At 45.9% G+C, this 25261-nt stretch overlaps 2 protein-coding genes across 2 annotated transcripts; both read right to left on the bottom strand.

The window, feature by feature from the left end:
• Positions 1-6083: 6083 nt before the first annotated feature.
• Positions 6084-9621, bottom strand: LOC102523311 (F-box only protein 27). The gene is made up of 6 exons (XM_032488176.1): positions 9558-9621; positions 8967-9332; positions 8705-8816; positions 8522-8620; positions 7532-7667; positions 6084-6856 (listed from the first exon to the last, which is right to left on the bottom strand). Exons 1-6 carry the CDS (start codon positions 9562-9564, stop codon positions 6713-6715), a joined length of 864 nt encoding a protein of 287 aa, XP_032344067.1. The 5' UTR covers positions 9565-9621; the 3' UTR covers positions 6084-6712.
• A 9567-nt stretch (positions 9622-19188) lies between these two features.
• On the bottom strand, positions 19189-24741 carry LOC102523570 (F-box only protein 27-like). The gene is made up of 5 exons (XM_014567971.2): positions 24691-24741; positions 21106-21761; positions 20930-21025; positions 20622-20757; positions 19189-19947 (listed from the first exon to the last, which is right to left on the bottom strand). Exons 1-5 carry the CDS (start codon positions 24739-24741, stop codon positions 19804-19806), a joined length of 1083 nt encoding a protein of 360 aa, XP_014423457.2. The 3' UTR covers positions 19189-19803.
• Positions 24742-25261: the final 520 nt, after the last annotated feature.

Below are 25261 nucleotides of genomic sequence, written 5' to 3'. Positions count from 1 at the left end.
CCACAGAGAGGTCCGAAAATCTTGGGGCTCTATCATATTCCCAGGGGAGATTTAAAAATCTGAACTCTGAATCAGGTCTGCATTTGTAATAAATTCGCAAGGGATGCTGATGGCTGCACTCTGTGGACCACACTTTGAGTAGCTGAATCTTATTGGGATCAAGCCCAAGCATCGTTTCCATATTGAAATAGGTATTCTTTTAATTATAAATTTCTCTCCTTTTCCCTCACATTTACACTATATATGTATGAGGGGCATTTTATTAACATTTAAAGAATCTCAGGTGAGGCAGTTTCACTATCTAAGTATTTCATTTCAAGATAGTAAAGGCTGCACGAGACATTATTTACTACCTACGGTGGTAGGGGTTGGTTGGCTCTGACAGAGAAGCAACCAGTATGGCCAGGTGAGTGGGGACACAGGTGCATCTCACTGCTGGAGGTGTGGTTGGGAAGTTGGGGGAAAAACCCTGCCAGTCTGGTTCGCAGAAGTGGAAAATTCCTGAATCTCAGGGCACTGGGAGGCAGGCTGCATCAATAGTTCCAATGACATTAGAAGCTCCACGACCTTGGCTTTCCTGACCCCGGTTCTCCTATCCTGTTAACAGGAGTGGGGAGGCAAGCTTCACGATGTGATCATTCCAGGAAAGGAACTGGACTGGGAATGGGCCTCGTATGTGGAAAGGCGGGGGAGGGGGTGTTGAGGGGAGCAGGTAACTAGTTAACACATCTCTTCTTTCGGAAGGGTGGGACAGATTTGAAAGGAGGCTAACTCCCTAGAGGTAGGATTTATTAGATGGTTTCAGTAATCTAGCTCCTTCCCCGAGGCAATTCAGCCCTGGCAGGCCCTTCTCTCCTTTGAGGGGGCGGGGTGTGTGGATATTGGTGGGGAGATGGAATTTCAGGTAAAACCCTCTCAGCTCCCCACCCAACCCAGCCTCTCGGGGGTCAAAAGCAGAAAAGAGCCACAAATCCCACAAAACTGCTTTGCCCTAAAAAAGGAATTCCTCCTCCTGAAGCTACACTTAGAAATAATCAAGACCTTAAGAAAAGTTCAGGCCAGAGGTAATTTTCTAGGTTAAACATAACAACAACAGAAGAGGCTTTAAAGATCAAAACACCAACCTGTTCCAATGGGACACACACCTAGCAGGCTTTGAAAAGAAAGAGCTGAGAGGGGCAAGTTGCTGGAAGGACCAAGGAGGGCCTGGAGGGACAGCAGTGAGTAGGGAGGGTCTGCACAAAGTGGAGGGTGAGGGGTAGGAGGGCCCTCCCTGGAAGGGGAGATGGCCCTGGAGGGTACTGAGGGGCTGCCTCCTTCCAGAGGAATCCACCATACCTAATGCCCTCAGGACTGTCTAGCCAGAATATCCAAAACAGCAGACCAGGTGAGCATCCCTACCAAGGGCTTCAGCCAGGGCTGCGGCATCTGGTATACCACGCCCAGTAACATTACTGCATACCGCTGATGGCCCATTTTGTAATTAAAGGTCATCCCATATAGTTAAAAAGACATTAATAATTCCCAAGTGGACAAAGTTGTTGCAGTTCCCTTTAAAAAGGGATAGACCCTATCTTTTAAAGATAATATTAAAGTATTTTTGGAGGAAATGATAGGCTGTCTGGGATTACATTAGAATAATCCCCTGGGAGAATGGGTAGAGGTATAGATTAAAAAAAGATCGACTACAAATATGAAAAGGAATATATGTATGTTCATGTATGACTGAAGCATTATGCTATACATGAGAAATTGACACAACATTGTAAACTGACTGTACTTCAATAAATATATATATATACAAAAAAAGATTGACCACAAATTAAAATAAACACATGAAAAGGTGCTCAGCCTCCTTAATCAAGAGGGAAATGCAAATTACAACTACTACATATCCACCAGCATGGTTGAAACCAAAAAGCGAAAAACCAAGAACAAATCAAACACAAGTAAACTAATGCTAGCGAGAGTGTGGAGCAATTGATTGGCGCTCTCTTACATGGCTTGTGGGTGTGAGGGTGGGAGTACTACATTAGAGAATTGTTTGGCTTCACCTGATAGAGATGAATGTATGGCTACAACATGACATGTGTTAACCTAAAACTATAAAATCACCAGTTATTTTATCAGCAAAACTGGGTTTACTCAGAAACAGCAAGAAATTGCAATTTGGGATGTGCAACAATGGTGAACCACGTACAAGCCCCCTATAGCAAAGGAGAGAACTTTTTTATGGAGAGAGGGAAAGTTTGAGGGGACTGTTATAAACAAAAATTCATTGGAGAAAAGGAGATGCTCTGAGTGTAGAGGTTTTTCATTGGCCAAGTTGTGACAGTCTCTCATTGGCTGAGCTGTTGCCAGGCAAGAAGAAAATCTGTCCTCCTGTTGGCTGTAGTAGCATCACTTCCAGAGATGCAAGGTAGGTCTCTTCCCTGTATTGATATGTTGGGGTACCTGCATAAGAGCTCCCCTTTCTGGCCTCCTGATTCCATGTTAGTGTGGTTTCCTTTTCTCTTGTAGAAGAAATTCTCCTGGAATTGTGATTTCTGCCATCCTGCCTCCTTCCCTGTGAGGCTGCATGATTCCCCTCCCTTCCCCATCCTCCCAGCCCCTCCTGCTGTCCCTGAGGAAATCTGATTCACTCTGGAATCTTCCCCTTCCCCTCTCTGCTCCCCATCAACCCCCCTGACCAGGTGCTTTCTTCATCCCTCTGGCCCTGCCTCTGTCTGCTCCTCTCATTCTCCCTGGGAGTCCTGGGGTCCCCAAAGGCTCTCAGCAAGGTGCCCTGGTGCAAATCCACCTGCCCTTTCCAAGTAAGTGTCTTCCACTCATTCCTGGGCATTTCCCATCAATGTCCAGTCACCTGGGGGCTCAGGAACCCCACACTGGCTGCTGTGGGAGCCTAGGTTGGTGGTTCTTCCTGAGCCTCAGTTATCTGCCTCTGTTAAATGGGTGCATCTGCCTGTGTGGGAAATGATTCTGGTGCCCAGACTATAGTTAGCAGTCTTCTAAGGGGGCTGCTGTTGTCATTACTCACTGTGTGATTGCTCCTTGTGTTCCCACAAAGCTGCCTCCTGGTCCTTGATCTTGGGGTGCTGGTGCACAGGGGTAGTAAGACCCTGGACTTGGACCCTTTGCACCCAGACTTCCTGGGTTTTAATCCCAGCTTTGCTGCTTACCTGCTGTGTGACCTTGGGCAACTGACTTAACCTCTCTGGCCTCAGCCTTCTCATCAAAGGAGTCATATTAGTGAGACCTAAATGTGAGGAGTCAATGAGATATTACCTGTGAGGCAGCAAAGCAGATCTTGGCGTGTGGCGTGGTTTTCACAGGTTTTTGTTCAGGAAGCTTTTGCACAGCTAAAGATTATAACCTCAGAGAGCTTTAGTTTATGTGAGTTGCATTTGTAATAGTCACCATATCAGAAACTAAAAAGGGGGCATTTGAAACTATTGATTAATTAATTTAAAAATGGGTGATTATAAACCCATTCAATAGTAAGCTAAATGACATTTTTCGCGGTAAATAACTACAATCTACACAGAAAGGAAATGGAGTGAGAAGAGTGGCATTGTTTTACATCTTTTTAAGTCTCTTTGCTGTCTGGCTTACCAGGAGACAGGCAGATTCTCCTTACATCTGGTTCTGCTCCAGTCTGTCTCCATATGTCACTTTGGTTGATGTTCATGTAGAAAATTTCACCTCACATAGACAGTAGAAACAGGGAGGAGGGTTTTAATAGGAGCTTCAGGTAATTTTGGCTATTCCTTTTTTGCTACAGCTCCAAAATTCAGCACACAGTAGTTTCTTTCTCTCTTTAAAATTGTTTTAGCTTTGCTCTTTGCTCTTACAAAGGAAACAATAAGGAAAACAGAAAGACAATCTATGGAATGGGAGAAAATATTTGCAAATGATGAGACCAAAGGGATTGATTTCCAAAATATACAAGTAGCTCATACAACTCAATATCAATAAAAGACAAAAACAAACAACCTAATCCAAAAATGGGCAGAAGATCTAAAGAGATCTTTCTCCAAAGAAGACATACAGATGGACAACAGGCACAGGAAGAGATGCTCAACAGCACTAATTATTGGAGAAATGCAAATCGTAACTACAATGAGGTATCACCTCAAACCAGGCCGAGTGGCCATCATCAAAAAGTCCACAAATAATAAATGCTGAAGAGGGTGTGGAGAAAAGAGAACCCTCTTACACTCTTGGTGGGAATGTAAAGTAGTGTATCCACTATGGAGAACAGTACGGAGGCTCCTTAAGAAATGAAAAATAGACTTACCACATGATCCAGCAATCCCACTGTTGACATATATTTGGAGAAAACTCTAATTCGAAAAGATACATGCACCCCAATGTTAATAGCAGCGCTATTGACAATAGCCAAGACGTGGAAACAACCTAGATGTCCATCAACAGATGACTGGATAAAGAAGTTGTGGCATGTATATATATATGAAATCATGTCATTTGCAGCAACACGGATGGACTAGAGATTATCGTACTAAGTGATGTAAGTCAGAGAAAGTCAAATACTATGTGATGTCACTTTTATGTGGAATCTAAAACAAAACAAAACAAAAAGATAGAAATGAACTTATTTACAGAACAGAGACTCACAGACATAGAAAACAAACTTATGGTTACCAAGAGACAAAGTAGGGTAAGGATAAATTGGAAGTTTGGGATTGAAAGATTCAAACTACTATGTACAGAATAGATAAACAACCAGGTCCTGCTGTATAGCACAGGGAACTATATTCAATAGCTTGTAGTAACCTGTAATGAAAAAGAATGTATATTTGTATAACTGAATCACTGTGCTGTACACCAGAAACTAATACAACACGGTAAATCAACTATATTTCAATTAAAACATTAAAATTTAACACTATTTTAGCTTTTTCTTTTGAAATAAAATTAGACTTACAGAAGACTTGCGAAGGTAGTACAGAGTTTCTGTGTACCTTTCATCCCCCTTCCCCTGATGTTAATCTGTTAAGTACCCACGCAAAATCAGTAGGTACAAAATTACCGCTATCCACCAATTACCATTGGGATAACTTTGTAACTGTTTAACTCATATTCTTTTTCTACTGAATATATATCTCCAGAAAGTAATCCAGAATACAAATACAAGGATACATACAAATATATATAAGTATGTCAGTTCAATTTAATTTGCTATATGTAATACACACATACCTACATATATGCATATTATGTACAATAGGACACATAAGGGTTATCTCAAAATTATGTGGTGGCTTTTCTTTCAGGCATGGTCTCCACCTTTCTCTTCCTGGAAATGCCTCTCCTATGTTTCAGATTCCTCCAGTTGATCCCAAAATATCCTCCAGAATTGACGCAACATTGTAAATGGACTATATGTCAATAAAAAAGAAAGCAAACTATTTTTAAAAATGTCATCCAGAGCTGAATTGTCCAACCAAACCAGTATTTACTCCTAGAAGACTCACACCACATGTGGTCCTGACTCTTAGGTCTGTTTCAATTGTCACAGTCCCTTTTGGATGATCCTGGCAGAGAATCTCCCCCTTGGGGTGCATCTGCATGGTAAGGGGTGAAGTTCAGTGTGGGGACCTCACATTATTTGCATCACATCAGGAGACCTGGAACTTCTTAGGGATCCAGCAGCAGTGAGGTCATGGCCCCTGGGCTGGGGTGGGGACAGCCTAATCCTGTCAGTGCCTGGTTCTCTCTCACCTTCAGGATTAGAAAGTCACAATGTGGTGTCGCTGTGACACTATACCCACACCTGCCACCTGCCTAATGCTTTTAACCCTGATTGATAACCTTTGCTGGGGTGCTTCCCTTAGGGTTTAGGAAATAGGGTTCTAACTCTTCCACTCTTTCCACCTTGATGGAACATCTTGGTGTTTTCTTTTGTCAAGTTTTCCCTCCTCATTTGGAACAACTCTTCACTCTGAACCCATAGTCAGAGAAAGACAGCAACATTGTATTTCTATTAAAAAGATCTGAGACACTTGTCAAAATAATACATTTATTATCTATGGTTGGCAGATATAGTGCTGCCAGTATTTCAAAAGGATTTAAAAATAACAAAAGAATTTTATACACCATATAATTTGGGGTAGAGTTGGGCTCAGGGGACCACTTCATTTTTCACAGAGTAGGCAGAAACGTCAAACTCCAAACTTGTTTTGAGGTAGGTGACTTTCAGCTGTGAGTCCTGGTCCCAGTCTTGAAACCTCAGGAGGTTAAGTCCACCACCTGAGGAGGAGGGAATTCTCTCAGCCATAGGGACGAGGTTCCAGTCAGAGAGGAGGAGGAGGAGGCTTCCCGGGAGGCAGCGATAAAGCCTCTTGAGCAGAAACAGGGGAGACAAGGGCAGAGGGGACTGGGGCTGAAACAGAAGGGCCTTGGGGGAATGGTGAGGAGTCCTCTCCAGTTCCAGAATTTCCCTGTGCTCACCCGGGGGTCTCCACTCTAGAACAAGGGGCTGCCTTAGAGAAACAGCAGCAGTTAAATCTGATGGAGGAACCCTTCTAGTAGCTTCCAGAACCTGAAGACAGGGCCCAATAAGACCCTTGAATGGACTCAGGAGACAAGATGCCAGGGAGCTACAAGCCCTTGATTAATGAACGAGATGTGCCAGCCAATGGTCGCAGCTCCTGGAAGGCAGTCAGGTGGTTTTGGAAGGACAGTCCTTTGACTAGGACAGAACGACCTGCACGATCACACTGGAGTTGGGCAGATAGATTCCATAATGTTTGGAACAGAACTCCATTTCACGGACCCAGTGTTCAAGAGACACAAAGCGGACGCCCGTCTTGAGGTTGGAGAACACATGGCTGACCTGTAGGCAGAGAAAGAGGTAAGTCCCATTGTGCCATGGCCTTGCCCTCAAAAGCTGAGGTTGGGGCCTTCTGGCAGGTGGAATTTCCCACAGACGGCTGCGACAGCTCCTCCAGTGCCCCCTGTACTTCTAGAATCAGACCACTCCTCATCCAGGGTTGGTGTCTAATCCCCACTCCCCTTGAATCTGGGCGGGTTTGCTTGTAACCAAGAGTGTGGTAGATGTGATGCTGGGTGACTTTTCATCAAGGCTGGGTCGGAAAGGCAATGCAGCTTCTGCTGGTTTCTTCAGAACCCTCATGGGGGAGCCCTGAGCCCCCAGGAAGCAGTCTGACTGGCCTGAAGCCGCCATGCTGTGAGGAAGCCCAAACTAGACCACAGACAGAGGTCCCACCGCCAAGCTCTGATACTAAACCAGGAGATGCTGGCCAACCACCAGCTGCTGTGTGCACACTGCACCCACCCTGCCCCCAGCTCCAGCCAGTGTCTAAATGTGGCAATGTGAGAGACCAGAGCCAGAAGCTCCCAGCAGAGCCCCACTCAGAAACCAGGAGCGGTGATAGAATCACAGCTGTTGGTATGAAGCCACTAAACTTTAGGGAAAATTTTTTATGGAGAAATAAATTGATCATCATAAGCCCCACATTCCTTTCCCCTCACCCCATCAGAGACTCACCTCAAGGAAGGAAGTGTGTCTCCTGTTCCGGATGGGGAAAAGCGTAGTAGAAAATTGATCCAGAATGGCCTGGTTGGCATCTAGAAGTTGGATAGTTAGCCGATATATAGAGTTAATGTCTTGTTGGTCTGTCCACCTGTGGGAAAAGGGAGAACTTGAAGGCTGGACTTGCCACCCATCTCTTTGGCTGGGCCTGCCTCCTCCACCTGGCTGGACTTCCCATGTGTGCAAATCCAAAATGTGGTCCCAGGGACTAGCACCATCTCTGTCACTTGGGGGCTTGGCTCACCTGCACTGATGAACTAGCAGTGCTCTTCAAGTTACCTCCCCCATAGGCTTGTCCAAAGGTATGGTCTTTGCCCTCTGCTTTGGGGAGGTAATCTCTGGACTCTTTGAATATTATGCTGACAGGAGTATCTTTGTTTGCCTGGGGTCCTTGGGTCATATTGGATGGCCTGCCAATGTGATTTGGTGGCTGCTGGCCACACCCACATAGATGGTCTTACAGTAGGGAACAGCCACCCACGGATCATAGGAGTTCCTAAGCAGCTCACACTTCAAAGCACTGGCTGTGTGCTTGACATATAACTTTGTCTTATGAAGATAGGGAAACTGAGGCACATTGACTTGCCCCACAAAGCAGCAAAGCCAGGGTGCGAACCTGAGGGTCTGGCTCCAGAATCTGAACTCTTACCCAATGATCCTATCTTGCCTCGTCCTAAAGCAAGAATCATCTCATCCATAGACAAGTCTGAGTTGAGCCCACGTCCTCTGTATTGGACCCTGCCTGATATCTTCCAATTCAGTTCCCTCTGGGGGATAGGAGAGGGGTTCAGAGAGGGCACTCTGCTAATTCCTAAAGCTCTGATGGTGGTTAAGTCATTTCCTGACCTGTTTTATCCTAAGGGATTGTGTTAGGAGGCCTGGATGGAGGAGTCACCTGTAAAAGAGCAGAGCTCAGCCCAGGGCTATTTTTATCATCACACTCACCAGTCAGAGAAACAAATCTCAATCTTGCCACTATCCAGGAGTTCGGGCCAGAAACCCTCCTCCTCCAGGTCCAACACTTGCTTCTTCTTATGATACCACCTACAAAAGAGGGCGAAAGGTGAATGAGACTAGGCAAAGACTCACAACCAACCCGCTGGCCCTTGGGGGATAAAAGGTATTAACCTGTAGGGAGACCGGAAGCAGATCCGCAAAGGGGCCCTAGGCATAACCTCCCAGCTTTCCTCCATATCCAGGTCGTCCAAATCCTGCACCACCATTGATTTCCAGAGGCTTCCTGTTAAACAAAAATATTTATGTCTCGGTTACTCGTCCTCCAGCTGTCCGCGGTCCCAGGGAGAAGTCCAGTGGTTTCCCGTGTGGTCCCGCCCCTCCAGCCCCTCCCACCCGCTCCCTTGAGGACGATCCTCTTTCCTGGGCTCCCCACCTTCTCTCTCACGTTTGCACAGCAGGTTGCGTCCTATGGGTCCGCGCGCGCAGAAGCGGCCCAGGAGGCAGGCACTGGCGGCGTCGGCGCGCGGCAGGCAGCTGCGGACGACCGGCCACAGGGCGCGGTGGTCCCGGGCCAGGATCTTCAGCCACAGGCCCGGGGCGTCCACCAGGGCGCGCCAGCGCCGGCACACCTGGCGGCAGCGGCCGAGCAGCGTGCGCGGGGGCAGGAGGCTCAGCACCGCCAGGAGCAGCTCCGGGGGCAGTTGGCTCAGGCCCAGCACTTCCTCCGGTTCCGTCTCCAGCGGGGGGACCCTGGAGGCCGAGGCGTCCATGGTCTCCTCTCCAGGCCTGACTCTGACTGCTGGAGAGCCAGTATCAACATCAGGGACCTGCAGCCTCCGCCAGCCCCACCCCTACCACCCACATCTCAACACTGTCAACCCCTAAGTTCCGTCAGCTGGCTTCCCAACTTCACCACTACCAGCCGGACCTTGCCAGCAGTCCATGTCAGTCCCCCCTTCCGCCATGTGCACCACCAAACCCAGCAGCCAACCTCCTCCGTGGCCTCACCAACCGCCAGTCTTACCCTGCATCTCCTCCAGTGCTCCTCGCCAGGGGGCTCTCACTTTGACTCAGGGGCCCCCATCTCCACTGCCCTTTTAATTGGCCAGGCCCTCCCTTCTTAATACCCAGCACCAGCCCCCACCCTCCCTCCCAATACTCCCTATTACCAGTCAGTCTCTGCCTGCCCCTCCCTTCTTACTACCCTGCTGCCTCCGCCCTCTGCCTTGCCCAATCTTACAAGCCAGCCCCTCCCCGTCCTGCCCTCCCATACTCTCTAGTCACCCCCTTTTCAGGGTATGTTCTGACCCCTGGGTAACTACGGTAGGAATCAGATGCGGCAGAGGAGGGAGGGGGCAGAGGCGCTGAGATCCAGAATCTGTCACTAGTCTTTGGGACCAGTGGCCCCTTGGAGTGTCCCTAACCTGCTGTAAGGCATTTGGTGCTGAACAACTGCAGTTATTTTGGTCAGGCTTCCTGCATAAGCCTCATATCTGTTACCTCCTGTAAAAGTTCCCGTCACCTTTAAGCGCCGGGCATCACTGTCCCTGAGATCATTGCATAGGAGAAAACATGCTTCAGTAGGAACCAAATGTATTTCATCTGACTTCCTAAATGAGTGCTCCAACAAGTAATGACCCCAGCTGGCCTCACGGAGAGTTTTATTACTAGTCAGGGTAGCAAGTCCCTGAGGTAGGAATTGCTATGTCGTCATTTCACATGTGAGAAAACTTGAGGCCAAGTGACCTGTCCAAGGTGACAGCACTGGGATTTGAACCTAGCCTGGCTGTCTCTAGAATCCTGCTTTTAACCTCTATACTAACTCTATCCAATAAAAATGAAATGCGACCTACTCATATAATTTTGAGTATCAACAAGTAAAACCAGACATGGATTCCGGCCCACATGGAACTTACCTTCTAGGGGGAGAGACATGGTGAACAGGAGGCAGAGTAAGCAAATTATATACTGTTGGGGAAACCATTAAAAGAAAAATCTCCTGTGAACCCTGAATATCCTTTCCATAAATGCAGAAAAGAATGAAACACTTTTATTATTGAAGAAGCATTAAATCAGACTGTAAAGCACATGGGCCATGATGAGCAGTAGACGTGATGTGTAAATTATGTGGTGTGATCAGCTCTGCGGGGAAGCAGAGCAGGGAAGGGAATGGTGGGTAAGCCATCTGAGTGGGGAGATACAGCTCAGTGGTAGATAGGTGCTTGGCATGCACAAGGTCCTGGGATAAATCCCCAGTTCCTCTGTTAAGGAAAAAAAATTAAAAATAATTAAAAAGAAATGGTTACTATTGAGGTTTTCAAACAGATCCCAAAGGGAAGCAGGGTAAGAGCACCAGCTCCAGCAGTTCATCTCTACTCCCACGGACTTGCTCCCCCAGGTAATGTGAGCAAATCTCAGAAATCACACCCTTCCGTCCATAGCAATACATTATTTTTAATGTAATGTGTAAGCTGTGGGAATCTTTTTGATAATGAGATTATGGAAATTGACTATGACCCAACTATGAGTTCAAAAAGTAGTTTTAAAAAATTTTAAAAAACCTGAAGTAGGATAAAAGGGCAGATACTGACAAGTGATTTTCCTTTCCATTCTTCAATTTCCTTCTCAGAGACAATCTCTGTTAATTCTTGGGATTACATCCAAAGCTGTACTCTGATTAAAAAGAAAAACAAATATAATTGGATTTCAAAAGGGCTTACAATCTAGAAGATAACAATTAGAGGATAATGGTTCCCAGGAGAGGAGGGTGTACAAAGCACCCCAGAGGCCTTTGGGAAAAGTGCGTGCATTTTGGTGTCACAGTAATGGGATGCTATTTGGAAGCTGTGCCTAGGACAGGGCCACCCGGGGGAGAATGTTCCTGGATACCTTCTCCTAGTCAAAGTTCTGTGTGTTTTCAGGAGGAAAGCCTATGAATCTGAGCCTAGAACCCAATTCCAGTTTGCATATAAACGTAAAGTGTATTAATAGACGCTGATGCTCCAGGAATACGACTACTGGGTCAATTGGAAGATTGTCCTTGGCTTTTTTGGCACTTTATTAGTTGTGCTCCAATTCTGAAAACCACAGAATCTCTTCATCAAAGCAATGCCAGCCATGGGCCTTAGGGAGCTTCACACTTTGAGTAGCTGAATCTTATTGGGACCAAGCCCAAGCATCATTTGCATAGTGAAATAGATATTCTTTTAATAGTAAATTTCTTCCTTTTATTTCACCTTTACACTATATATGTATTGGGGGCATTTTATTAACACTTAAAGAATTCTCAGTGGAGGTTTCATGATCTAAGTATTTCATTTCGAGATAGTAGAGGCTGCAAATTGGAGTGTGGTGGCTGGCTACAGAGAGAAGTAACCAGGGTGGCCACGGAATGTTGGGATGCAGGTGCATCTCTGCTGGAGATGTGGTTGGGAATTTGGGGGGAAAGCCTGCCAGTCTGATGGTTTGCAGAAGTAGAAATGCCTGAACCTTGGACCACAGGGAAGCGGACTGCACAAATAATTCCAAAGACGTTTAGAAGCTCCACCAGCTTGGCTTCCCTGCCCTCAGTTCTCTTATTCTTTTTTCCACCCCATTTATTTAATTGAAGTATAGTCAATTTACAATGTTTGTTAGTTTCTAGTGTACAGCAGAGTGATTTATACATACATATATATATATATATGTATATTTTCCATTTCATATTTTCTCATTAGAGGTTGCTACAAGATATTGAATATAGTTCCATGTTCTATACAGTAGGTCCTTGTTTATCTATCTTATATATATTAGTTCATATCTACAAATCCCAAATTCCCAGTTTATCCCTCCCCACCCCCATAACCATAAGCTTGTTTTTTATGTCTGTGAGTCTATGTCTGTTTTGTAAATAAGTTCATTCTGTGCCTTTTTTTTTTTAGATTCCATATATAAGTGATATCATATGATATTTTCTTTTCTTTCTCCTTCTGGTTTACTTCACTTAGTATGATGATATCCAGGTCCATCCACGTTGCTGCAAATGGCATTCTTTTTAATGGCTGAGTAGTATTCCATTGTGTATATATACCACAACTTCTTTATCTGTTCATCTGTCAATAGACATTTAGGTTGCTTCCTTGTCTTGGCTGTTGTCAGTAGTGCTGCTGTGGAATACAATCTAGATTTTCCAGTCAAGGTGGCAGAGTAGTAGGACCACAAGCTTGCCTCTTGCGACTACAACAAAACCATAACTGACTGCTAAACAACCATCAAAAAAAAAAAAAAAAAAAAAAGAGAGCAGGACCTAGCAAAAAAGGTCTTCAACTGGAAGCATAGAGAGGGACTCACAGCAGGATGGTAGGAGGCATGTGCTCATGATATAATTAGGCCCTGGGGGTAGGCCACCCACAAGCTGAAGAATAGTTAAGTCATAGAGGCCCTCCCACAGGAGTGAGAGTTCTAAGCCCCGCAACAGGCTCCCCACCCCGGGGTTCCAGCACTGGGAGGAGGAAGAGATCCCAAGACATCTGGTTTTGAAGGCCAGTGGGGCTTAACTCCAGGAGCCCCACGGGACTGGGGAAAACAGAGACTTCACTGTCTTGGGAAGGGTACACAGAATCTTGTGCATGCCAGGTCCAAAGGTAGAGGCAGTGATTTCATAGGAACCTGGGCCAGAGCCTGTCTGCTGGTTTTGGAGGATCTCCTGGGGAGTTAGGGGACAGCTGTGGCTCACTCAGGGGACATAAAAGCTGGTGGCAGACACCCCAAGAGTGTTTTTCTACATGAGCTTTCCTGGAGTCTGACATCTTGCTTGGGTCATTAGCACCAAGACCTAGCCCCACTTAACAGCCTGTATGCTTAAGGGCTGGGATGCCTCAGGCCAAAAAACATGCTGGGTGGGAATGCAGCCCCACCCATCAGCAGACTCCTTCCTGAACCCAAAGGCCTCTAGACAGGGCCCTACCCACCAGAGGTCCAGAACAAAGCTTCACCCAGCAGTGGGCAGGCACCAACTCCTCCTGCCAGGAAACCTGCATAAGCCTCTAGTCCAGCCTCAACCACCAGGGGGCAGATACCAGAAATAAGAAAACAACAATCCCAAAGCCTGTGGACCAGCTGGATCCTGGCTCTTGGGTGATAAGAGAGGAGTGCACTGCTGGAATGATGCATAGGACGTCTCCCACAGACATCTACTTCTCTAAGGTCAAGAAATGTAACTAAGCTACCTAAAAATACAAATAGAAAGATAGACAATATGATGTGACAGAGGAATATCTTCCAGGCCGCAGCACAAGACAGAATCCCAGAAGAAGAAATAAGTGATGAGGAGATAGGCAATCTAACTGAGAAAGAGTTTAGAGTAATGATGGCAAAGATTGTCAGAGAACTCAAGGGGAGTATAAATGCACAGAGTGAAGTTTTTAGCAAAGAGTTGGAAAATATAAAGAATACCCAAACAGAGTTGAAGAATACAATTACTGAAATGAATAATATGCTAGAAGGAACCAAGAATAGACCAAATGAGGCAGAAGAATGGATCAGTATCTAGAAGACAGATTAATGAAAATCACTACTGCAGAACAGAATAAAGAATGAAAAGAGATGAGGATAGTTTATAAGAACTCTGGGACAATGTGAAACACATTAATATTCACATTAGGGGTACCAGAAAGAGAAGGGAGAAAGGACCTGAGAAATTATTTGAAGAGATAATAATTGAAAACTCCCCCAACTTGGGAAAGGAAACAGTCACCCAAGTCCAGGAAGCGCAGAGTACCACACAGGATCAACCCAAAGAGGAACATATATTGTAATCAAATTGACAAAAATTAAGGATAAGGAGAAAATATTAAAATCAGCAAGAGAAAAGCAACAAATAACATACAAGGGAACATCCATAAGGTTATCGGCTGATTTTTCATTCAGGTGAATGGACTTTGACCCCTGTCTCTAGCACCTGGCTTCAACTAAGACAAGAATCACCAAGCTAGGATGAGAAGAAGACAGTAACAGACAACTGAGCCGAAAGGCTGGACCAGGTCTATAAGACCCATGCTACTGGTTCAGTTGCACTGTTTATCAAATGTCTGTCTCACTATCAAAATGAAAAGTTATTGTTTTATTTCTAGCTATGTTTTTGCCCCAGTGTTCAGGATGAAAAGAAAACTCTGTAGTAACACTATCAGAAAGTATAGCTACTGGGGGCAATTTAACTGGTTGTTTGATCTGTCATCAAATTCCTTGATCAATACAAGGCCAATAGAAGCGCTTCATAATTCCTGTCACTGACTTTTCAGATGTTCCCATAATCTATAAAAAATTTCCCCCTTAGCATATGTTTGTTTACTACCTTCAATTAATTTACTTAATTCTGAAATTTCTATGATGAGAAAGTGATGTTGCAAAACCAAATGGTTCTTGCTTTTTAAAAACTGCTTTGCAGGCGGAATCTTGTGCTATAATCCAGATAGAATGTTGTGCTTTCATATCGGATGAATCCCTTGATATAACCATCTAATGACTCACATAGAAAATAAAAATTTCTGCATTGAAGGATTTCCTTTCTAGTCTCAATAAAATCTTAGGTATATAGTTCAGTTCTGAGGCTTTATGGCTTAAATCTTTGCTTCTGACTTTGTTATCATTGTTGGCTGTATTGATTGTGTTCTGTATTTTTTATAGAGTAATAATTTCTTGTGCCTCTCGATGTATATTCAAAACTCCAATTAAAATAATGATGTCTAAATAACTTGAAATTGTTGATCGTATCTATAGTTCTATGTAAAATAATGGGCATGCACAATGTACATACATAAGGAGGCTGGCATAAGTCATATTGGTTGGAGGTTGGCATAAGTCATATTGGACAACTCAGAGAAGACGATCAGTCCTTGTCGAGAATACTTAAGTTGAAAAAATTTAAATTCCATATATGATCCAGCAATCCTACTTCTGGGTATCTACCCACAAGAATTGAAAGCAGGACCCCTTCAAGAGGTCTTTGTACACCCATGTTCATAGAATTGTTCACAACAGCCAAAATGTGGAAGTAACCCACGTGTCCATTGGCAGATGACTGCATAAGCAGAATGTGCTGCTTACACACGATGGAATAGCATTCAGTCTTAAAAAGGAAAGAAATTCTAATACATGCTGCAATATGGACCTTGAGGAGAGTGTGCTAAGTGAAATAAGCCAGACACAAAAAGAAAAAAACAGTATGATTCCACTTCTATGAAGTTCTAGAGGAGGTGAATTCATAGAGGCCAAACAGAATGGTGGTTGCTGGGGGCTGGGGTGGGTGAAACAGGGAGATACTGATTAATGGGTACAGAGTTTTGGTTATACAAGATGAAAAGTGTTCTGAAGATTGGTTCCACAACAGTGTGAATATACTTACCATTACAGAACTCAGAAGTCGTTAAGATGGTAAATTTGACATTTTGCCAATTAAGAATTTCTATTAATAATTTTTTAAAATCCTGTTTACAAAATCTTAAGGAGGCTCAGAATAAATCCAATGAAAGATATGCAATACTTTAGGAAGAAATTTATAAAACTTGAATGAAGACCATTAAAGAAGAGTTAGATATTGGCACACAAGAGGGCAGGATCTCCAGGAGGAGCAACATGGACGAATCCAAAAGCATGTCCTCAAGGCAAATGTGAAGCTGTGGGTTGGTGAGTACGACATCACATTTACATACAACTTAACATAAAACAATGCTCTACAATAATTGTTGGACAAACATATGTAGAAAAAGGAGAAAGTAACCCAAGGCATGTACCTTCCCAGGACAGTGGTTGTGGGTAGGGGGTGAGATTGGAGCGAGGGGGCAGATATGGAGTGTTTGGTTTGTTACAGCTCAGATTTGAAGCCTTCACATTCTTGGCTTGGAACTGGTGCTAACGATTTCTCTAGGTTCAATGCCAACTTCATGGACTGCTGGTGGAGAGGGGCCAGGGGCTCAGGGCACCTGCCTCCATCTGCACTCCAAGAGCCAGCTACTTCCTGAGACTGACTCCGTCCTGTTGCTGCCTTGATCAGATGTCCCGCACAGCAGGTAAGAGGCAGGATCAAGAGCCACCTCACATGTATAGATATTTTGATGGTTTCCGATATTTTGCAATTACAAATAGGCTGCAATGAATAACTTTATGCACATGAATTTTGTGCGTATGTTGCAGGAGGAAGAACTCCTCTTCCATAAAACAATCACTCTTAAAGAGTTCACTTACAGACTTTTATTCCATGTATCTCTATCTCATTATTTTTGAAAATATCATCATACCAACATGATTTTCTTATTGACAGATTTCGAAGCAGAGATGACATGAGTTTACTGACTTGTAGTAAACCTAGGCGCCAAGTAAATGTATTACGTTTAATGCTGATGACTCTAAAGACAACTCCACACTAATCAAACCAATAACTCAAAGTTGTTTCACTTATTAAAGATGAATCCTAGAGCACGTGATCCTTTAAAAATCTGAGTTAGTTTTGGGTAATGTTTAGAAATATTTGATTTTTAAGTGGTTACTTTGAAGTCAATTAGAGCTCTTTTACAAATGAAATTTTATAATATTATCTGGACATACAAACATATCATATTTATAATGTACACACAGACACAGATATCCAGGTAGACACAGACAGAGACCTCATAGTTTTCCTGCTTGAGTTTTAAAAGGCCTTCCTCCTCCCTCTAACCCCTGCCCTATATTTTTAATTCTTTTTTGGTATCAAGTTCTTCTAATTGAGCCAAGGCTGCAGCCTCTCAGGCAACATAGGCTGTGTCTGCCTTTCAAGGACATGGAAAGAGTTATAACTTCAAGTTGTCTCCCAGGAGACCTATTTCTCTTTTGAAAAGATGTTTTATCAAGCTGGCTCCTTTTAACTGTGCATGCAAAAATCAGTTTGGGAATGTCAAAAGCACTCCATCCTGGCCATTTGAGGGTTAGATTAAGTACTTGCAAGTATTGGCTCCACACCAAGTGAGGAACCATTGGTCCTCTGCACCTAGGAGATGTACCAGTACCCTCTTAAGTCTAGAATTCTTAAGATCACCGTTCAAATAAAAGTCATGGACCACCACCTAATACAAGGAGCTCTGAATATAAGGAAACACTCACTGAAACACCTGAAGGGAGCTGTGAAGCCGAGCTGCTCAAGGGGCCCTTGCCTGGTACCGAGGGCCAGTCCAAAGTAGACCCCAGGTGGGGTTTTGTGTGATCAATGTCTATAGCAATGTCAATGAACATAATGATTAAACAATCTCTTATAGGAATAGAAAAGAGTTTTATTTGAGGGAAACTGAGGATTACAATCCGAAAGACAGCCTCTCAGGTAAGCTGGAGGAAATGCTTCAGAGAAGCATGGTTTTCAACATCATTTTCTACCTTGTCAGAACAAAGACCATCAAACAAGTCAGGGAAACATTCCTTTAAGGTTATAAAGACAAACACTTACCCAGTAAGTCAGTGTGGCCTTGGCTCCTGGGAAGGGAGTCATGCAGGGAGGACCAGCACTGGCATCCTAGGAAGGGAGGCATTTCATCTTTATTCTTCACATGAACATTCCTTAACTGTGGTCACTGCACCCTTTTCTTCAATGATCAAAGCAGACGTACAGCATATGTTTGATAGGCCACACACAGGCTGTTTTAGTTACATAAAACTTGAGTTAAATCACATATAAGCCAGAATGACTTCCCCATACATCAAGATGTGAAAATTTCTTTCCAGGAAAGTCTAGGAGGGGGAACCTTTCCTATGAAGAAGAAGGGGAGACATGGAAAGGCTTCCACAACCTGGAGGGCCCCCCATGACGCTGCTCAGTTTCAATCCCCCCCCCCTTTTCTTTAATGCTTCTCAATTTTGAGGGGAACAAGAAAGGAAATGAAGTTGTGGATGGAGAGGTTAATCATAGACTCAGCTGGAGAACTCGGCTTTAGTGGGACTCAGTCACAAACAGAGAGCAGCTCATGCTATTCCAAACCATGGGCAACTCCATGGCCAGCTGCAGTAGGATCTCACCATTCCCCACCCCTTTCCTTTTCCCCAAATAATGGAGCCATATTTTAGGAGGCCAGGATGCTCCTAGTTGTCCCACTACTGCCACCACTGTTTGTTTGTATGACCAAGACAACCCCCATGCCCAGATATTTGCCAGAGGGACTTGGGGGGCTCAGGGTAGAGTTGTCCTCACTCCTGAGACTCACCACAGTGGTGCAGGAAAGATGAACGTTTGAATCCTAAGAGAAAAACACACAGACAAAGATAAGAATCCATGTGCCTCTTCCTTCCACCTTTTCCCTTCCCTGAGGGGTCCTGCAGAGGGTACTCAGATTTCACCTTAAGAAACTAGAAAAAGGATGGACAGGACCTTGGCAGATAAATGTGGAAGGCAAAGGGATTTATAGACGACAACTCTGAAGTGGGTTACGTGTAGTAATCATGTGTGTATATTTACACATTTATATATGAGCTAATAGGAGGATCTTCTGAAAACTAGTAAAGAGAAAGAATAATGGGGAAAAAAGATCTGAGGCACTTTTGTCAAAGTAATACATTTATTACATATGATTGGCAGATAGTTTGCTGCTGATTTATTCTCTCCAAGTTTGAAAAGAATTTCAAAATAGCAAAACAATTTTATACATCATATAATTTGGGGTATGGTTGGGCTCAGGGGACCACTTCATTTTTCACAGGGTAGGCAGAAACATTTGACTCCAAACTTGTTTTGAGGTAGGTGACTTTCAGCTATGAGTCCTGGTCCCAGTCTTGAAATCTCAGGAGGTTAAGTTCACCACCCAAGGGGGCAGGAATTTTCTCAGCCATAAGGATGAGGTTCTAGTTCAGACCAAAGGAGAGGGCTTCCCAGAAGGCATCAGTAAAGCTTCTTGAGCAGAAAAAGAGGAGACAAGGGCAGAGGGGACTGGGGCCGAAACAGAAGGCCTTGGAGGGAGAGTGAGGATCCAGCCAGTTCCAGCATTTCCCTGTGCTCACCTGGAGGTCTCCACTCAGAAGGACAGGGGCTGCCTTAGAACAGCAGCAGCAGGTAAAACTTATGTAGGAACTCCCTTCTAGTGGCTTCCAGAACCAGAAGCCAGGGCCCAGTAGGACCCTCAGTTGGACCCACGGCCCAGTAGGACCCTCAGTTGGACCCAGGAGATCCCAGGATGCCAGGGAGCTACAAGCCCTTGATTAACAAATAGGATGTCCCAACCAATGGTCGCAGCTCCTGGAAGGCACAGTCAGGTTGTTTTGCAAGGACAGTCCTTTGACTAGGACAGAATGACCTGCACGATCACACTGGAGTCGGGCAAATAGATTCCACAATGTTCAGAGTAGAGCTCCATATCCCAGATCCAGTGTTCAAGAGACACAAAGCGGACACCCGTCTTGAGGTTGGAGAACACATGGCTGACCTGTAGGCAGAGAAAGAGGTAAGTCCCATTGTGCCATGGCCTTGCCCTCAAAAGCTGAGGTTGGGGCCTTCTGGCAGGTGGAATTTTCCACAGACGGCTGCAACAGCTCCTCCAGTGCCCCCTGTACTTCTAGAATCAGACCACTCTTCATCCAGAGGTGGTATCTAATCACCCCCCACCTCCTTGAATCCGGGTGGGTTTGCTTGTAACCAAGAGTATGGTGGATGTGATGCTGAGTGACTTTTCATCAAGGCTGGGTCAGAAAGGCAATGCAGCTTCTGCTGGTTTCTTCAGAACCCTCATGGGGGAGCCCTGAGCCCCCAGGAAGCAGTCTGACTGGCCTGAAGCCGCCATGCTGTGAGGAAGCCCAAACTAGACCACAGACAGAGGTCCCACCGCCAAGCTCTGATACTAAACCAGGAGATGCTGGCCAACCACCAGCTGCTGTGTGCACACTGCACCCACCCTGCCCCCAGCTCCAGCCAGTGTCTAAATGTGGCAATGTGAGAGACCAGAGCCAGAAGCTCCCAGCAGAGCCCCACTCAGAAACCAGGAGAGGTGATAAAATCACTGCTGTTGATGTTAAGCCACTAAATTTGGGGGCAATTTGTTATGCAGCAATAGTTCATCATAGACTCCACCGACCTTCCCCCTCACCCTTGTCAGAGACTCACCTCAAAGATGACATTGTTTCTACACTGCCGGATGGGATAAGGTTTAGGAGAGAAATGGTCCAAGATGACGTGGTTGGCATCAAGAATCTGGGCAATTAGCTGATAGACACAGTTCGTGCCTTGTTGGTCTGTCCACCTGTGGGAGAAGGGAGACCCTGGGGGCTGGGCTTGCTGCCAGTGCAGCTGTGATGGTGCTTAAGTCATTTCTTGACCTGCTGTGTCCTAAGGGGTTGTTAGGAGGCCTAAGTGAAGTCACTCAAGCAAAGGTCAGGGTTCAGCAAAAGGGCTGTTTTTATCACCCCACTCACCTGTGGGAGACGTAAATCTCCATCTTGCCACTATCCAGGAGTTCCGGCCAGAAACCCTCCTCCTCCAGGTCCAATACTTTCTTGTTGTAACAACACCTAGGAAAGGGGGAGAAAGGTCAATGAGAACAGGTTAAGGACTCACAATGGCCCTGGCCCCTGGGAATAGGCCCATTTACCTGTGGGCAGATAGGAGGTAGGTCAGATAAGGGAGTCCAGGAATGACCTGACAGTTTTCCTCCTCTGGCCAGTCGTCCCCATCGCTCAGCCTCATCCATTTCTGGAAGCCATCTGTTAAATTCAAAAAGTTTGTGCCCAAGTTCCACTCCTGCCTGCTGCTGCCACAAGGATAAGTCTCAGGGGGTTCCCAGCGGCCCCGCCCCTCCGGCCCCTCCGGCCCTGCCGACTGACTCCGGGGCAGCCACGCCCACCAAATCCTTCCGGCCCCGCCCCTCGCCCCCTTCGGCGGGCTGGCTTGAGGGACTCCTTTCCTGGGCTCCACACCTTCACTCTCAGGTTTGCACAGCAGGTTGCGTCCTATGGGTCCGCGCGCGCAGAAGCGGCCCAGGAGGCAGGCACTGGCGGCGTCGGCGCGCGGCAGGCAGCTGCGGACGACCGGCCACAGGGCGCGGTGGTCCCGGGCCAGGATCTTCAGCCACAGGCCCGGGGCGTCCACCAGGGCGCGCCAGCGCCGGCACACCTGGCGGCAGCGGCCGAGCAGCGTGCGCGGGGGCAGGAGGCTCAGCACCGCCAGGAGCAGCTCCGGGGGCAGTTGGCTCAGACCCAGTGCTTCCTTGGGCTCGGGAACGACGGGGGAACCCCGACCAGCCTGCCCCTGGAGGGTAAGACACCCATGATCTCCTCGCCAGGGTAGGCTGTCCCTGTTGGAGATCCAGTGTCAAGACGTCAGGGACCTGCAGCGCCTCGTCCCCCAACCCCTCCCCTGCCAGCCGTACCCCAAGACTGTCAGCTCCCAAACGCTATCAGCCACCTCCGTATCCTCACCACCTCGAATTCTTTCCTCAAGTCCGCAGTCTCCCGGCTGGTCCTTGCCAGCCACCCATCTCAACTCCTTCCCACCGTGCTCACCACAGACCCCAGCAGCCGACCCGCTCCGTGGCCTCAGGGAACCCCGAGGTCTAACCTACATGTCAGCCAGTAGTCCTCAATGGTGGGCTCTCACATTGCTTCACTCGCCCCAGTCTCTAATTCAGCCCTTTGTATTCGCCAGCCCCTCCCTCTTAATTCCCAGCACTATCTAACCCCTGACCCCATCCTCCCTCTGACCTCCCAGTCTTTGCCCTCCCCTCCCTCCGCCTTGCCCAGACTGACCAATCAGCCCCTCCCGGACCCGTTCCCTCGCCCCCATTCTCCAGACAGCCCCTCCTTGGGACGGTATTCAGACCACTGGGTAACTACCCAACCTAATTGAAAGCCTCAGAAGAGAGAGGTGGGGCACCGGGATCCAGAGTCTGTCACTCTTGGTCCATACCAGTGGCCCCTTGGAGTGTCCCTGTAAGGTGCTTGGTGCTGAACAGGTGCTGTTATTTTGATCACGCTTCGGCGGGAGTCCTCATATTTGTTAGTTCCTGCAAAAATTCCCATTACCTTTAAAGGCTGGGCGATTACTTCACAGGAGAAAACGGGCCCCAGCAGGATTCAAATGCATTTCTATTTGACTCCATAAAAATGCAAGCTACACATATAATTTTAAATAACAGCAAGTAAAATGAGACGTATATTCTGGCCCACATGGAACCTAGCTTATAGGGGGAAAGACACAGTGAACAGGAGGCAGAGTAAGCCAATTATACACTGTTGGGGAAATCATTAAACATAAAATCTGCCAACACCCTTTCCCCGAAATCCTCTCCACAAATGTAGAAAAGATTGAAACAGTTTTATTATTGAAGAAGTGTTAAATCTTGTTGCTGAGTCCAAACTCATTCTGCTTGCTACACGACAGGCCAATAAATCAGGAGATGAGGTTGGGGCAAGGAATAGCGACTTTATTTGGAAAGCCGGCAGATCAAGAGGATGGCAGACTAATGTCCTGGAGAACCATCCTCCTCTAGTCAGAATACAGCCTCTTCTTATACAAAAAATAAGGGAGGGGGTGTGGTTGATTGTTGTAATCTTCTTGCTGCAGGCATTCTTTGTTCTTGCAGCCCTCCCCGTGGGCTAGGTCATGGTGTCCCTGTAAACCTCCAGCAAAACAAAGGTTATTCTCTACTACAATCTGACTGTAATTCACATGGGCCACGGTGAGCGGTAGATGTGAAGTGTAAATTACGTGGTGTGTTGGAAGGGGATCAGCGCTGCGGGAAAGCAGAGCAGGGAAGGGAATGAGGGGTAAGCAGTCTGGGTGGGGAGACCCTGAATTCTGAGAGATGGAGTGACTATTACATGGGCTTAATTTTTTTTTCAATACATGAATTTTCAAGAAAATGTTGACTATTGAGGTTTTCAAACAGATCCCAAAGTGGAACAAGGTAAGAGCACTGGCTCCAACAGTTCACTCCAGACCAATCTGCCTTCATCTCTACTCCCCCTACCTGACTTGGTCCTCCAGGCAATTTGAAGCAAATCTTAGAAATCATACCATTCTGTCCATAGCAGAACTTATTTTTTTTTAATGTAATGTGTATACTGGAAGAATCTTTTTGATAATGAGATTATGAAAATTGATTATGATCCAACTATGAGTTTAAAAAGTAGTTTTTTAAAAAGTTAAAAAACCTCAAGTAAGATACAAGTTCAGATACTGACAAGTGAGTGTCTTGTCCCATTCTTAAATTTCCTCCTCAGATATAGACTGCTATTTCTTGGTAAAACCTGCCAGTCTGGTTTGCAGGAGCAGAAAATTCCTGAGCCTCAGAGCACTGGGAGGCAGGCTACACAAATAATTCCGAGGACATTAGAAGCTCCACCAACTTGGCTTCCCTGCCCTTGGTTCTCCTATCCTGTTAACAGGAGTGGGGAGGCAAGCTTCACGGTGTTTTCATTCCAGGAAAGGAACTGGACTGGCAATGGGCCCTGTGTGTAGAGGGAGGTTTGGAGGGAGCAGGTAACTAGTTAACACATCTCTTCTTTCAGAAGGGTGGGACAGATTTGAAAGGAGGCTAACTCCCTAGAGGTAGGATTTAGTCTGGACAGTCCTGGGTGTTGGTAATCTAACTCCTTTCACCAGGCATTTCAGCCCTGGCAGGCCCTTCTCTCCTTTGTGGGGGCGGGGTGTGTGGATATTGGTGGGGAGATGGAATTTCAGGTAAAACCCTCTCAGCTCCCCACCCAACCCAGCCTCTCGGGGGTCAAAAGCAGAAAAGAGCCACAAATCCCACAAAACTTCTTTGCCCTAAAAAAGGAATTCCTCCTACTGAAGCTACACTTAGAAATAATCAAGACCTTAGAAAAGTTCTGGCCAGAGGTAATTTTCTAGGTTAAACACAACAGCAACAGAAGAGGCTTTAAAGATCAAAACACCAGCCTGTTCCAATGGGACACACACCTAGCAGGCTTTGAAAAGAAAGAGCTGAGAGGGGCAAGTTGCTGGAAGGACCAAGGAGGGCCTGGAGGGACAGCAGTGAGTAGGGAGGGTCTGCACAAAGTGGAGGGTGAGGGGTAGGAGGGCCCTCCCTGGAAGGGGAGATGGCCCTGGAGGGTACTGAGGGGCTGCCTCCTTCCAGAGGAATCCACCATACCTAATGCCCTCAGGACTGTCTAGCCAGAATATCCAAAACAGCAGACCAGGTGAGCATCCCTACCAAGGGCTTCAGCCAGGGCTGCGGCATCTGGTGTACCACGCCCAGTAACATTACTGCATACCGCTGATGGCCCATTTTGTAATTAAAGGTCATCCCATATAGTTAAAAAGACATTAATAATTCCTAAGTGTGACAAAGTTCTTTCAATTCCCGTTAATAAAGGGGAGACCTTATCTTTTAGAGATGTACACTGAAGTATTTTTGGAGGAAATGATAGGCTGTCTGAGATTGCATTAGAATAATCCTGGGAGGATGGGTGGAGGTATAGATTTTAAAAAGGTTAACCGCAGCTGGAGGGTATAGCTCAGCGGCAGAGCACATGCCTAACATGCACTAGGTCCTGGGTTCAATCCCCTGTACCTCCATTAAGAAAATAAGTAAATAAACAAGCCTAATTACCTCCACCTCTAAATAAAAAAAAATTAAAAAAAAATTGACCACGTGAAAGGTGTTCAACTCCTTAATCAACAGGGAAATGCAAGTTAAAACCACTACACATCCACCAAAAAAAACAAAAACCCAACAACATACCCAAAATAAACAAACAAACAAAAGCAACCAGTGTTATTGA

The sequence above is a fragment of the Camelus ferus genome, chromosome 9 (assembly GCF_009834535.1).
Source record: "Camelus ferus isolate YT-003-E chromosome 9, BCGSAC_Cfer_1.0, whole genome shotgun sequence".
Classification (NCBI taxonomy): domain Eukaryota; kingdom Metazoa; phylum Chordata; class Mammalia; order Artiodactyla; family Camelidae; genus Camelus; species Camelus ferus.
This window is presented reverse-complemented; position numbering and strand designations above follow the sequence as displayed.